At 42.8% G+C, this 13,823-nt stretch overlaps 3 protein-coding genes across 4 annotated transcripts; all 3 read right to left on the reverse strand.

The window, feature by feature from the left end:
* On the reverse strand, positions 1 to 3,527 carry med28 (mediator complex subunit 28). Its single transcript, XM_030427420.1, has 4 exons — positions 3,331 to 3,527; positions 1,028 to 1,094; positions 833 to 945; positions 1 to 528 (listed from the first exon to the last, which is right to left on the reverse strand). Exons 1-4 carry the CDS (start codon positions 3,487 to 3,489, stop codon positions 325 to 327), a joined length of 543 nt encoding a protein of 180 aa, XP_030283280.1. The 5' UTR covers positions 3,490 to 3,527; the 3' UTR covers positions 1 to 324.
* A 960-nt stretch (positions 3,528 to 4,487) lies between these two features.
* lap3 (leucine aminopeptidase 3) lies at positions 4,488 to 10,036 on the reverse strand. The gene is made up of 13 exons (XM_030394808.1): positions 9,831 to 10,036; positions 9,043 to 9,158; positions 8,466 to 8,520; positions 8,276 to 8,381; positions 8,026 to 8,185; positions 7,773 to 7,937; positions 7,427 to 7,585; positions 7,192 to 7,316; positions 6,986 to 7,074; positions 6,791 to 6,893; positions 5,571 to 5,650; positions 5,280 to 5,392; positions 4,488 to 4,995 (listed from the first exon to the last, which is right to left on the reverse strand). The coding sequence occupies exons 1-13, from the start codon at positions 9,927 to 9,929 to the stop codon at positions 4,809 to 4,811; spliced, it is 1,557 nt and encodes a 518-aa protein (XP_030250668.1). The 5' UTR covers positions 9,930 to 10,036; the 3' UTR covers positions 4,488 to 4,808.
* A 697-nt stretch (positions 10,037 to 10,733) lies between these two features.
* clrn2 (clarin 2) lies at positions 10,734 to 13,823 on the reverse strand. 2 transcript variants are annotated; one of them, XM_030412971.1, is made up of 4 exons: positions 13,725 to 13,823; positions 13,256 to 13,610; positions 12,053 to 12,232; positions 10,734 to 11,893 (listed from the first exon to the last, which is right to left on the reverse strand). In XM_030412971.1, the coding sequence occupies exons 2-4, from the start codon at positions 13,506 to 13,508 to the stop codon at positions 11,625 to 11,627; spliced, it is 702 nt and encodes a 233-aa protein (XP_030268831.1). In that variant the 5' UTR covers positions 13,509 to 13,610; positions 13,725 to 13,823; the 3' UTR covers positions 10,734 to 11,624. The 2 variants fall into 2 exon arrangements, with proteins under 2 accessions (XP_030268831.1, XP_030268822.1); XM_030412962.1 differs by having other exon boundaries at positions 13,256 to 13,780.

Raw genomic sequence — 13,823 nt, forward strand, 5'->3', positions numbered from 1 at the left:
TCATTCAAAATACTCACAAAATTTATTTTTACAGTAAAAAGTCAGCAACAGAAATATTTACATAAATCAAAATACCGAAAAAAGTAGAAATAAAACTAAATCTAAGTCAGGATTCACTTGTTCAGGTGCAGCCACACTAAACTTCCATCTCCCAGTTACTCACATCCAGCCTGTGTTGATTGATCAATGCAGGGATGAATTTCTTGCGTCAGTGCGATGTCCAGCTGGTTGTAGCTACCTTGTAGGTCAGAGTTCGACATCACATTCTGAGCGCGGGGCGAATTTCATTTAACCGAAGACTCATGTGACCGTACCTTTAGTGTGTTAGTTTGGTTTTAAAGGGGCGGGGGGCAGACTCGCGGACGCCTGCTCCAGAAAGGCCAGCGGTCCAGGAGGGGGGAGGTCTGAGGGTTTGCGGTGCTGAACGCTCACGTCCTCGAGCACTTGTTGCCAGTGGTGCAGTTTGGACAAGTGTTTCTGAACCAGCAGCTCTTTCCTCTGCAGCTCGTTGCGTAACTCTGAGACATCCTGAGGTGAGAAGAAAACATGTAAGTGAGGAGAGAAGGCAAATTAAAAATGAACAAACGGTGATGAATAAATAATATGTAAACACTGACGGCATGTCACAAAGTCTACCAAAGACGCTGCCAGTGAACGATGAATACAGCACGGATAACAGTTCACAACAAGGAGTTTGGGTTCTCCGGGAGTTCATTTTGTGCTTACACAGATGATTTGGGGATCATGAGTCATGTAAAGTGGATGGGAGATGGAGAGGGCCACTTCAGAAGATTCAGGGTAAATGAGAGTGCAAGTCAGTATGAGAATTTACCTCTTTCACCACCTGCTCTGGTTTCTGCACAGATAACTGAAGCCTCTTCTGTAAGAAGAAGCACTCCGTCTGTCGCGCCACGTCTAGGAACTTCTGTATGCACTGGTCAACACCTGACATCAACAGAAAGAGACATCAACATACAGATTCTAATATGAGCAAAATGAACAAAAAAAATCTAAAGGCTTCACTCACCAGTTCGAATCTCCTCCTGGTCAGTTCCATTTACGTAGTCTTGGCTCACCAGAGATGCAAAACATGCCTGAAGAATAAACGCAGAGAGAACAACATCAGTAACTTTTTCTTAATGAATGCTCCAAAATGTGGCTTGTTGGGGCTTCAGTACAGATGGTTCTGTATCCCACTAGTCCCTGATGGATGAATAAGGATGCGCTGTTTCAGAAAAGAAACAGTTTCCCCTTGAATGACACTAGTTTTCTAAGTAATTTTGAAAAGACGTAGGGTCAGCCAAGTCTCTACAGATGCACAGGGATAAAGCAGAGGCTGTTATCTAAATCTCAGGGAAATCCCAGCTGCCAAAAAAACTTTCAGCTTCATGGTGCCACTATGGACTATGTTTAGACTGGTCTACTAGACAACAAACTATCAAATTAATCTGCAACTATTCTGATGGTTGATTAATCAATTTCATTATATTTTTTATCATGATATGAGAATATATGTTAGATTTTAGATATCCTTAACTTGTGATTTGTCAGTTTTTTCCAAATTCATGAGAATCTTTACAAATAAACAGTATATGAACACATGGGTAGGGAAGGCAATATGCTCCAGTGTTATCTCATATGTGGGAACACGTGACAGATCAGATTGGTACAGTAGGTGCCGCTACATACGACAAGCAGATGGAGCATGTGGATGCTGACACAGCTGAACAACTGACAGACACACACACACGCGCACACACACGCGCACACACACCCCCACACTGAACCCCTATGTGTCTGTTCTGCCTTCTGCTTGCACACCTGCTGAACCTCATGTGAAATAAGAAATCACATGTAAATGAAATTTACAGAGACTAGATTTGTTTTCTTAATGAGATTAATTAAAGTGCTATTTCTGTCTGCTCGGGCCTTCTATCGCTACTATATCAATATTCTGATATGAGAAGTATAAGTATTGTATTATATTGTTTTTCAAAAGTCTGCCTTACAGTCAAAAGATGTAATTCTCCATACTGTTTCAACTGTTCTCATACTTGCTTTTACCCCCTTAATTATTATATCCACATTACTCGTGATTCTTTATGAAAAGTCTCATTTTGTTGATATTTGTGAAAGTACCAATAGACATCCCTTCAATACCATCACATCAATATTGCAGCTATATCAAAGTATTTAGTCAATAATTGATATGATTTGATTTGTCGCATTTATGAAGTGCATTTGAGGAGATTTCAAACCATCTATATATTTATATCTTGTATATATCATGTATTCCGATTAGGGGTCGACTGGTTTGGCTTTTCATGGCCGATACCAATACAGGTTAATGACAAACAAGGAGACTGGAAAATTACATTTATTTTAACTGAGACATGGTACCAATCAGATATTGATGTTAGAGGGACACTGTGTCAAAGGATCCTGCATCAGAGGCAAAGTAGAACATTGTAAAAGACTGTTCTACCGGTAATCTGACAGAAAAGTCACTGATACCGATAATCGGAAAATGATGAATATCTGCCCCAATAGTCGTCCAGGGCCAATAATCAGTCTACCACTGATTACAACATCACACACCTCTTATAAACACACAGAAGTTAGCTGGTGAGAGGAAACTGAAAATGTCTCCTGTGGTAGGCCTGTTGTTTTACTGCTTCTTAGACTAATCGTCCTTGGAAAACAGTTCTGACACTACAAAGTAGATTATCTTGATGGAATAGAGTAAAGTGCCTCCTGTTACCATAAAGTTAATGGAACACTAATGTCTATATTAATTATTTGCTACCAAGAGTCAAGCCCAAACTATGACAGACAGTCCCAGAACAGATGTAAACCAAAGCATACAAGTGTCCAGTTTATGACTTCAAAAGTAATGAAGCAAGTGATTAAGAATTGTAGTCTTGTCTGCGGCATATACAAGAAGTCGAGATACATTTGTACATTGTGCAGATTATTATGATGTTATATGGCTGTTTATGTTCTAGGCTGAGATTAAGAAAAACGTTTGAGCTCTAGAAGGACTCCGAGGATTTCAGTTTGATAAGGAGACAGGAGTGCAGCTAGAGCCTCGGACGTGATGCTAATGAGCCAGTATGAATGTAGCATTAGTTAGTTATCTAATTAGTTAAGTTATCTACATAATTCGTGTGCTCTAAAGACGTGGTTAACACGATGAGCTTTGTGACTGCATCATTTCAGCGACACCGGTGAAGCAAACGTTAGCTAGCTGCAAAACTCACCTAGCTAGCTAAATATGCTAATAACAGTTAGCACCCACTGCTAACGGAAGCTAGAACAGCAGCCTCCTACCTCGAAGGAAGCCTCCAGTTCATCCACCAGCGTGTTGCTTCCCGGGGCTCTGGGAGCGGTAACCGGGAAGCCCGGCTGGCCCGGTCCACCGGGACCACCGACGGGATGCGCACCAGACGGCTGCTGGCCCGAAAACATCCCACTCATGGACGATGCCATCTTGATCCGAAGCCTTTCTGTCTCCCCAGTTCCGCACATGCGCAGAAACAGTTTCCTGTGTGCACTCTCTGGCCAAAAGTATGTGGACAGCCTTTTAGTGGAGTCATGTTGATGCCACAACATAGAACTATATTTTAGGCTGGTGTGTATAACATATTACACAAATTATCATTGTTTTTTCAGATTCTTATGTATTCTATCTTCTTTCAACAAATCAGTCACTTGAAGTAATAAAAGAAGGAAAAACACTGATTGAACTCATGACAAGTTCGACTGATATATCAGTTATCTGATATTAAGCGTCCAATAATGGCATATCACAAATATAGCTGTATTGGTGTAAAGGTTTTAAACATAAAACCTTACTCTCAAAGATAATAATGCTGGAGAAGATGCTGGGGATGATTATGATTATTTAATCCACAGTGAATGTCACTGCACTGCTGTTTATTGTAAAAATATATCCCGCGTCAGTTATATATTTTCATACGCAAGTGTATGAAAACCATATTTGAGGGATCATTGTAATAAAAACAGTTTTTCGGATGATATATCTAATCGCAAGTCATGCAGGGACTCGAGGACTGAAGCAGGCTTTTGTTTTAAGGGGTCACGGGAAACTTGATTGCAAATAATGGTGTGCTTCAAACTTTGTGGCGACAGATTGGGGAGGTGCCCGGCCTTGTTTTCGCTATGACAGTGCCCTCTTGCACAATGAGTGGTAAATAAAGAAAATGTTTATAGCGTTTTGGTGTGGATGCACGCGAGTTGTGAGCCAGGACATATCACACAACAGTACGTGTCCCACTTCATCAATGCTCTTGTGGGCTGAATGCAAGAGAGTCCCTGCAGCCAGCAGGTTCTGAGATATAACGGTAAGCTTTCTCAGAAGACTAGATACTGTAGCGTGTTTGCATGTCCACATACTTTTCATCAATTAGAGTAGATCCGTGTTGTGTCAACATATGAGCCATACAGAAACAACCGTCAAACACATCTTTAAAATCTTAAGAGTTTATTTATACAACATATAAATTATGTGAACTATGTAATTACTACAGAGCCTCAGGGTTGTTGGTTTTTTTTTGCTGAAATCACAACCGTGTGGCAGGACACTGAAATTATAACATTGTGCTCAGACAAAAACTGCACAGTCAGATTTGTTTAGCCAACATTTTCATGATACCGTTTGAGTACAAGGACTTCTAAACGTGGCCATCGGCTCGGTCCGTCTATGTTTTGAGACCACCGTCGTATCCCGCCAGAGAAGAGACTCACAGTCCGAGAGTCTTGTTAAGTCCGACCTGACATCCAGTCACTCAGCTATCGTGGGCCAGTCCAGCAGCAAACTCCACCAGCGTACGTGTTGGTCTTCCAGACATGCCTTTTCTCAGGTAGGGAACTTCATCTTTGTTACTCATCACGCCAGCGATGTCCAGATGGGCCCAGTGAGGAGCTGTGACAAACTCTCTGAGGAATGCAGCTGCTGTGCACGCACCGCCAGAACTAGAGGGACCATCAACAGACACAACAGTCGGTTTCAGGTAAATAAACGTGAGTAAATACACTCCTGTGGCTCAGGCCGACATGCTGTCATCAGGCTAGAATTATCCAATTTCTATCCGTCTTGACACTGATCAAGCCAGCTGTCTCTTGCATTTCTACGGGTCTGGACTGAAGGACCTGCTGCTCTGACAGTTCCAGATAAATAAACCGTCTCGTGTCACTGCATTGCTGTCATGACTGAGGTAGGTGCTGCACACGCTCACTCAGTGTAGCGAGGTACGTACCGGCTGTATTTGCCGATGTTGTTGAGGTCGGCCAGCTGGCAGTCAGTCACCTGTCTGGTGTAGTGCTGGAACAGAGGCATCCGCCACACTCTGTCACCTGTCACAACACTGGCCTACACACACACACACACACACACACACACACACACACACACACACACACACACACACACACACACACACACACACACACACACACACACACACACACACACACACACACACACACACCATTAGTCAACAGAGGAGCTGAGACTCTGAGATGCTGTGAGTGTGCTTGTTGTGCAGTACCTTGTGCAGCTGCTCCCAGAGCCAGTCAGAGTTTGTAAACACACCAGTCGCTGCCGAGCCAAGAGCGACATCCATGGCACCTTGGAGACAGAAGAAGCCACATTCCAATATTTACTGATTATATTTGCATATCTTTCATTTAATCACGCGGAGGGTGGATTTAACACCTGGTACTCGGTTCGTGTTCATGCTGACTTATTACCGACAAGTTAAAAGATATAAAATATGAACCAGTATTTACAGACAGCTAATTTCAGTACACTGTTTTGGTGGCCATCATCCTGCATCATTAATTCTAGATAAAACCACACTGGAAAAATCCAAACCCACTGACAACAAGTGTTGTCTTCTCCGATGTCACAAAATAATTTTCACCACTACAGACAACTTGAAACAGGATGAAAAAAGAGGCTTCTTGTACCGTAAATACAGGGGTTGAAAACACTACGGGGCCGATACAGTTTTCTGCCAAATCACAGGGATACACAACCGCACAACACCTCCTTTAGGATTGTTTGTTGAGCATTTATGGTGAAGATATAGATGGGGAGTAAGGAAAGAGAGTAAGGTCTGACATGCATCAGATGTGCCTGGTGAGAGAGACACTGCAGTCACTGACATGTACACTTGTTACCATGGTTACATATAAAGGATTTCTGCACAATTATGGAGCAGCAACAATAACTCGATCACAGTGAAATTAATTGCCGACGATTTTGTTAATCGATTATTAGTTTCAGACGTTCTTTAAGCAAAAATGTCAAACATTTGCTGGTTCCAGCTTCTAAAATATGAAAAATTTGCTGGTTCTCTTTGTCTTTTATCTTTGAATTTGGATGGCTGATTAGACAAAAGAAGCAATTTTTGAAGATGTCAGTTTGGCTTCTGGGAAATTGTGATAAGCACTTTCCACAATATTTGGCATATTACTGACTTAACAATTAATACAACAGTTAAATAAAATAACCAGCAGATTCATCGATACAGAAAATGGTTTGTTACAGCCCTGCATAATTCTATAGCTCACTTCCTTGACAGTCTCGTCCTTAAAACTGAGCTTTTTAGGCGGTCTCAGTCCGATTAGATGGTTTGCAACCAAATGAGCAAATGCACCAGTTTGTTTTAATCAACAAATTGGTCATAACCAGTTCCATAAAATGATGTAAACCTGATTAACAATGAAAGGTGTTGTTGGTCACCACTGCATCTGTGCGTCCCACCTGTTAGCGTGGCGACGTTGACGATGGCTCTGGGGTTGAAGGTGTGTCCGTAACAGAGAGCGTCAGCGAGAACCAGTCGGCCCTCTGCATCTGTATTATCAACCTGCACGCAACAATAATAGTAAAACCTGTTAATCTGTGGTCGCACTCAGGCAACTGTATGAAACTTTCAGATTTCATCTTGGGTCCACCCACCTGGATTGTTTTTCCATTCTTGGCTCTGACAACATCACCTGGTTTAGTAGCTTTTCCACTGGGCATGTTCTCACACAAGGGAGCCAGACCTGACAAATGTGTATATGCACAGAGATTCAATGTCAGAACCGCAGTTTTAAAAAGTCACCTTGGTTTTTTTTTGGATTCATTTTAATCAAGGAGGATTCATACGCTCAGAAGCTCACCGATAATGTTGACGGGCAGCTTGAGAGCTGCCGCGGTGACGATGGACGCGCACACGGTGGCAGCTCCACCCATATCAGCCCGCATCGCATCCATAGAGGGAGACGGCTTCAGAGAAATACCACCACTACCGACAAACAGAGAGAGTGGTGAAACAAGCTGAGAGCATTACATGTGCTCCACAGGTTGATAATCTTCTCGTAGTAATGACACAGATCATGTATAATTACAGTTTACCTGTCAAAGGTGATGCCCTTGCCAACTAGGAGCAGCGGGGCCTGTTTGCTGTCAGGAGAGCCATTGTAATGGAGCTCCAGGAAGACAGGCGGCTCCTCTGAACCTCTAGACACGCTCAGAAACGCCCCCATCTGTTGCTCCTCAATCCAAGACTGAGATCTACAAAAACACGTGGATTATCAGACAAAAAAATCCCGATAATGCAGCAAACACTGTGCTTCACATGTCTTCGTCCGCTCCTCCATCCACTGACAGATAAATAAATGACGGATAAATCATAAAAGGTTGTGCTTTAAAAACACAACACAGTCCCAGTAAACATTCTGATGATGAATAAAGCACAAACCTTTTATTTATGGTGACTCGTTCAGCATGTGGCCCTAGTTTCTCCTCAATGGTGTTTGCAAAAGCAGTAGGGGTGATGTGATTGGCTGGAGCCTCCATGAGTAGGCGTGCCAGGTTTTGGCCTTCTGCATACGCGACTCCTTTCTCCCAACTGGCCGAGTCAGCACTATGAACAAAAGCACAGGTTTAAATTACAGCGATGCTGCGTAACCCTGTTAACCGAGCTGTAACGTAGAATTCAGCTGTTGGTCTACCTTCCATGGAGCTGTGTGGTCACTTTGGTCTTCTTCTTTGATTTGAGTTGGTCGTAATGAAACAAACCCAGAGCTGCACCTTCTGCCGCTGACTGGGCGTCACCGCATGCGTCCACCTCCACGTGGTTCACCTCCAGGTCCTGAAGTAACCTGCAGCCGGCTGAACACACAAAACACACACAGATATCAGCCCGGTACTAACTCCAGAATAACCTCCATATAACCAGCACTGAGACGAGCCGGGTCTTACCTGACACTGCCTGCCTGATGTTCTCCTTGCTGGTGTCCCAGTTCTCTTTCCCACACACACCTTCATTGTTCTTACCCAGCCCGACGACCGCTACACATGGGAAGTCCTGAAGAGCAAAACAAGGAAGATTTGGCAACTTTGATATTGTCAAGAGAGACTTCTTACTTCTTCTAATATTACACTTTGTTACCTTGTGGATTCCATAAAATACTCTGCTTTTGCCTTGTTTGAGAGCTGGTCCAGAGCTGGAAAGTAAAAAAGACAAAACCAGTTTATTGAGCAATCATGCAACTTGTTGACACACAGCTTTAGGGTGGTCTCCATTAGGAATGCTGTATGTTTCACAGTTTATACCAAATCACATTTTTTTTCTCTCCTCCTAGAAAATGAGACCCCCTAACCCTGCTAAACGGAAGACAAGAACTCCAAACTATTTTAGCTCAAACAGTTGGTTAGAAGAGGGGTGGAGCGAGCTGCCACCCTTTTTGAACTCCATACTGGATTAAGTGTAACTGCGCATCTCATAAATCAACGGAAAAAGACGGAAAAAATAAGAAAAATACACAGCTTTTACTGATGCCTAGCCTAACCCACGGCCCTATATGATAAATGTGTATATACTGTGTGTGATGCATGTTTATATGTGATCTATGTTTACTCTGTTCTATAAATCTGAAGAAAAAAAAAAAATGTATTGCAACACCATTGTATAAGAATGACCAGCAGCATAAACTGGTGTTTATTGATCACAGATGTCACAAACTCACATTTTCAGCAGTTCAGAGAGTTTCCCAGACAGAGTCTGATCAAAACCTGCAGCAGCTTCGGTCAGATGAAGGCCGTCCTCCTCTCCCTCCTTCTCAAACACTCCCAGCACCAGACCCTGCACACACACACACACACACACACACAGACACACACACACACACACACACACACACACATCAACAGAGAGGGTTATTACTTCTTAATTTTTTTTCTGCATGCGGATTTGATCAGTGAAAATGATGATAAAAAATAATGCTAAACTGATTTCAATGGCTTTTTTCTAACCCCCAATAGCTTCCATGTTATGTGACCCAGTGACTCCAAATCAATGTATTACTAAAGGACAAAGAAATTCCACTAAAATCCCCCAAAAAACCGGTGTGTCTCATTCAACCAGTATAGGAAAAGATATTTTTTTGCATTGTTTTTGACTCAGTGGGTCAATTGACCTGGAAGTTGTTGAAGAGAAATGTTGGATTTTCATAATAAATCATATAAAATAGAAGAAGCAGTAAAATCCAATAGAAAAGAGGTGTGTCTTATGTTCCCTGTGTAGTAAAACAATTCAGCATTAGTTTGGAATCAGCCTCCAGAGCAACCCGAGGTTCTGGGAGATGAACTGACCGCCCTCCTGCTGCCAACACTGGATGAAACTGAGTAAGAGACGCCGCTGGGTGTCTCTGGACTGAATATCTGTCCAGTATCAAGCCTACAACTAACTTCACGTGAATCACCGATGTAACTGTCAGCTAATGTTGACAGCGACATGCTAACGTTAGCTTCGTACCTTTCTGTCGCTCAGGTGAGTCTGTGAAGCACAAAACGACCTGCGCTGGTTCGTGCGCACCGCCGTCTGCGCAGCTCTCCTCAGAAGAAGCATTGTCATCTGTTCTGCATATATATATAAACCCCAAATAAACTACTAACTCGGAGTTTTAGAGGTCGCATACATGTGCAAATGGAGGCAGAACGTCGCGTTTTTCATACGTCACCGACGAGCGACCAAGATGGGGCCTTGTTGCCACCTGGCGGCAGCAGCGTGGAACTGCAACACGAGCCATCAGTTCACCAGAAGTGGGAAGTAATTAAGTACATTTACTCAGAAACTGTAGTTAAGTAGTATTTATTTTCTGCTAGCTGATGGTTCTACTTCTCCTATCCTTAGAGGGAAATATATTTTTTATTCCACGACATTTTGTAGAGTCATAAAAATATGTTTTTTTTCTATTATTAATAATCAATACAAGCCACATATCAACAGTGAGGTATTTTTTGTAAGTTAAAATAAGATTTGTGTAAGATTGTGTAAAATGAGCTCCACCTTTACCAGCTGCAACATTAAAGTGATCTACACATTAATGCAACAATAAAACGGATTACAGATACATCATTGTCTGGCACTTTAAGAATATTTTGATGCTAATTCTTCTGTAAAATCATAGTAATTTTACTTGTAACATCTTATTGCAACACTGTGGTATTGCTGTTTTTTTCAAGTAAAGAAATATCTGATCAGTCTTCCACCACTGCATTTGATGTTGCAAATAAGTTACAAAAATAACCGTCTAATAATAATCATAATCTACTGTGAACAGCAACGTCATTCATGTGTTGTTTATAGAACAACTTTGAGCCCGCAAAAGTTTCTATTTCACTGACGTATAGAAAAAAACCTCACTTGGTTGAGAACTCATATTTGCAGCTCAAGTTTATTAGGACAGGAAGCGTCTTAAACAAGACAATAACATGAAAAAAAGGGAAAGAGTTCACCTTCTTCTGAAGTCATGCAGACAACTCAACAGAGGAGAAACCGTTTCACATACCACAAAACCTTTAATAACTGCCAAAGTCAGTTTACAAAATTGTTAAAATTATTATTTGGAACTTTATGACAGCTTACTTCTTCAGACGATGAACGTTTTATGACCAACGTGAAAGAAAAGGCAAAGAGTAATTATTTAGTCTCTTACTGTTTATGGGAGATCATATAGACTACATTTATTAAATAACCCCCTTAAATAAACAAGTATTCATGCATAGTTTTACACTTTGAAGGAGAATTACTGTAAAAAAGAAAAACATCCTTAAATCCTTCATAAAGGGACTCACACACTGAAGCACGAAGGCTTTACTCAGCGAACCATAAAGAGAAAAAGAGATCCGTCGATTACATTCTTTACGCATAACGAATAAAATTATGTATTTACATGTTGCAGCTATAGACAGAATATTTACAGCACAGGACGTCTAGAATGCAAAGGTCAAAGATCAGCTACTCCTTCATGGAGAAGGCCATGAAACTGTCTGAAGATGTGCTGTTTGTGTCTTAATTCATCAAACAGAGAGTGAGAGGAGCTTATCTTGGCCATCAGTCAAGGCAGCCTTTTAAACAATCCAACCACCTTCTAGTCAACAATCCTTTATATGACTATCACAGACATTCAATAACACTGGAAAATCATTTGTAAAGTGAGAATTTACATGAAAATTCATCATGAGGCTGTAAGGAGCCTAAAAGTCTCGTAGTGTGAAGGAGCTCTGGCTCAGTGCTGTGAAACAGCAGCACTCCTTGTTTGGCCCTTCAGTAGAGCAGGTCCAGAGAAGAGATGGTGGGCTCTTCGGGTTTCTTAATCTCCGGTTTGGGCAGTTTGATCCGGCTCATGGCGACGACGCCACAGACGGCAAAGTGAGTCGCAACGCTGCCAACGCCCAGCCAGAAAGACCAGTCCAGGCTGTCGTCCAGGACGGCGAGCACAAAGAGGTTCTCGCGATAGTTGGCCACCCGCTCGCTCATGCTGTGGTGCCTCACGGCTGCCAGGAAGCACAGCAGGGCCAGGGCCCCGAAAAGAGCTGGACACAGAGAGAGGGGCACAAGTCAGGGAAGGAGAGACTAGAGAGGTAAAGTGATGCTAGGAAGGGTCAGGGAAGGGAAATAAAGAAATAAACACTCCAAAGAAATCCACATTTAAGGGGAGATTTCTTTTTTTTTTAGGGGAAGAGTTGCCTCACCAGCGATGAAGTTCCACAGGTAGAGTCCTTTGTGCCCTTTGATGCTCTGGTACGGGACCTTGCGTGCGTTGTAAATGCAGAAGGAGAGGCTGACCAACGCGAAGCCCACGGCCACCAGCAGGAAGAGGATCACCATCATGTGGAGGCCGCCGTTCAACGTCCGAACAAGCTTCGGGAAAACTGGACAGATGGACAGGGAAGCACTTCATCAGCCTTGTGAGCTGGTTTGTAATGAGTCAAGAGGAGATTCTACGTGTGATACTAATGTCAGTAACTCTAGCATGACTGTATGTTTGCAGTAGTGGTAGTAGTAATGTGTCTTGGGATACACGTTTGTTTGAATATTAAAAGAGTGCAGAACAAATTTGTTTAAAGTCGTTTTAAAGAAACTTTAGAGAAACTCAGATATTATCTTTTCCATGGCAAAAATAACCAGCTTTTTCTCTGAGGTCCAAATAATGTCCATGGAACACTGTCTGAAGCTAGAGAGGTGGCAGGGTCCGCCACATATAAACAAAGTGAAACAGTATGAGATTGTGTTGTCATTTAAGGTCAGTTTGTTTACTCGGTTCATTCAGTCGAACGATTAAGTTTGTAAAGATCTCTCTTTTCTGATTAAAATGTCTTCCCCAAAACCACATAGTGCCCCTTTAAGTCTTACTTTGAGTGCTTTTATGTTGTTTTTTTTATGTTGTTTATTATAATTGGCCAGAAAACTATGTAAAAGACAGGCGATAGATAATGAATAGAAAGTACTGCAAGTAACAGGTGTGTGTATTTGTACCGCTCTGGAATACAGTTTTCTCTGAAGCATCTTAATTAAAGGTCAAATTAATAATTATAACACGGTCTGACACTATCAAAAGTTGAATATTTACATCTATGAAATACTCTGTTTGATCAAATGGACATTTTTTTAGATGACATGTGCAAAATCCAGCCTGGTAGACGGTATTCATGGAAAGTTTGTGAGTTGTTTTGTCCTTTGAAAGACATTTTTCTGGAAGGTGTGAGCCTCTGATTGGCTCCACTGTGGAACCAGAGCTGATGATGACAGACAGCCATGTTGATCTGACTCCATGTGGATGTTGACAAATAGATCCATGTGGACCAACAGGCTACTAGTAAAGTCTGTGCGGGTGTAAACTATCTAACATGACTTTCCACAGAGCCACAGAGCTCACAGGCCGTGTTGGACCTTACTGTATATCTTTGAGCGCCTCTTCCCCAACCCGCACTTCTTGGTCTTCCCTCCCTGGAACAAGCCGTAGTAAAGGTCCCCGATGAACTGCTCCAGCTCCGGAGACGACGCGTTCACTATCTCCGCCCCGGTTTTGCACAGGATCCTCCCGGTGACCCACCGCTCCGTGGACAGGGCCACGACCAGGAGCGCCACGGAGCCGACGCACAGCACCGACGCCGCCGAGAACGTTATCCGTTTCCACAGTGAAGGCATCTTACGAGCCCATGGTGCCCGGGGGAAGGGAACACGACGCCGGGCAGCAGCAGCAGCGACCGCGGAGAGCCCTCGGCGGTCACCATGAGTTCATCTTATAGTCTGGGAAAGAAAGAAAATAAGCATTATGGGGAAAAATGTTCTCTCGCGGTGTGGATGCGTGAGTCAGAGAAGGAGGAGAAACCCGAATCTACGGCGGTCAAAGGGATCTCTTACCGGGGGGAAACTCTATCCCTGCCCCGTCCTCCTGGTCCCTGCTGCCTCCCTCTCTCTCTCCCTCTCCCTCTCTCCTCTTTATTAGGGGGGTGAATTAAC

Source organism: Sparus aurata, chromosome 1, assembly GCF_900880675.1.
Source record: "Sparus aurata chromosome 1, fSpaAur1.1, whole genome shotgun sequence".
In the NCBI taxonomy this organism is placed as follows: Eukaryota; Metazoa; Chordata; class Actinopteri; order Spariformes; family Sparidae; genus Sparus; species Sparus aurata.

Bases quoted from the DNA above. Each gene is read 5' to 3' on its own strand.
- med28 (XM_030427420.1), bottom strand. From the start codon at position 3,489: ATGGCATCGTCCATGAGTGGGATGTTTTCGGGCCAGCAGCCGTCTGGT. The intron at 1,095-3,330 runs GTAGGAGGCTGC...TTTATTCTTCAG, and splicing joins AACTGGAGGCTTCCTTCGAG to GCATGTTTTGCATCTCTGGT. The intron at 946-1,027 runs GTGAGTGAAGCC...TGTTGATGTCAG, and splicing joins CCAGGAGGAGATTCGAACTG to GTGTTGACCAGTGCATACAG.
- clrn2 (XM_030412971.1), bottom strand. From the start codon at position 13,508: ATGCCTTCACTGTGGAAACGGATAACGTTCTCGGCGGCGTCGGTGCTG. The intron at 12,233-13,255 runs GTAAGGTCCAAC...CCATCTGTCCAG, and splicing joins GAGGCGCTCAAAGATATACA to TTTTCCCGAAGCTTGTTCGG. The intron at 11,894-12,052 runs GTGAGGCAACTC...CTCTGTGTCCAG, and splicing joins CCTGTGGAACTTCATCGCTG to CTCTTTTCGGGGCCCTGGCC.
- lap3 (XM_030394808.1), bottom strand. From the start codon at position 9,929: ATGACAATGCTTCTTCTGAGGAGAGCTGCGCAGACGGCGGTGCGCACG. The intron at 7,938-8,025 runs GTAGACCAACAG...TTTTGTTCATAG, and splicing joins ACCACACAGCTCCATGGAAG to TGCTGACTCGGCCAGTTGGG. The intron at 7,317-7,426 runs GTAAACTGTAAT...GTTTGTCGGTAG, and splicing joins AAGGGCATCACCTTTGACAG to TGGTGGTATTTCTCTGAAGC.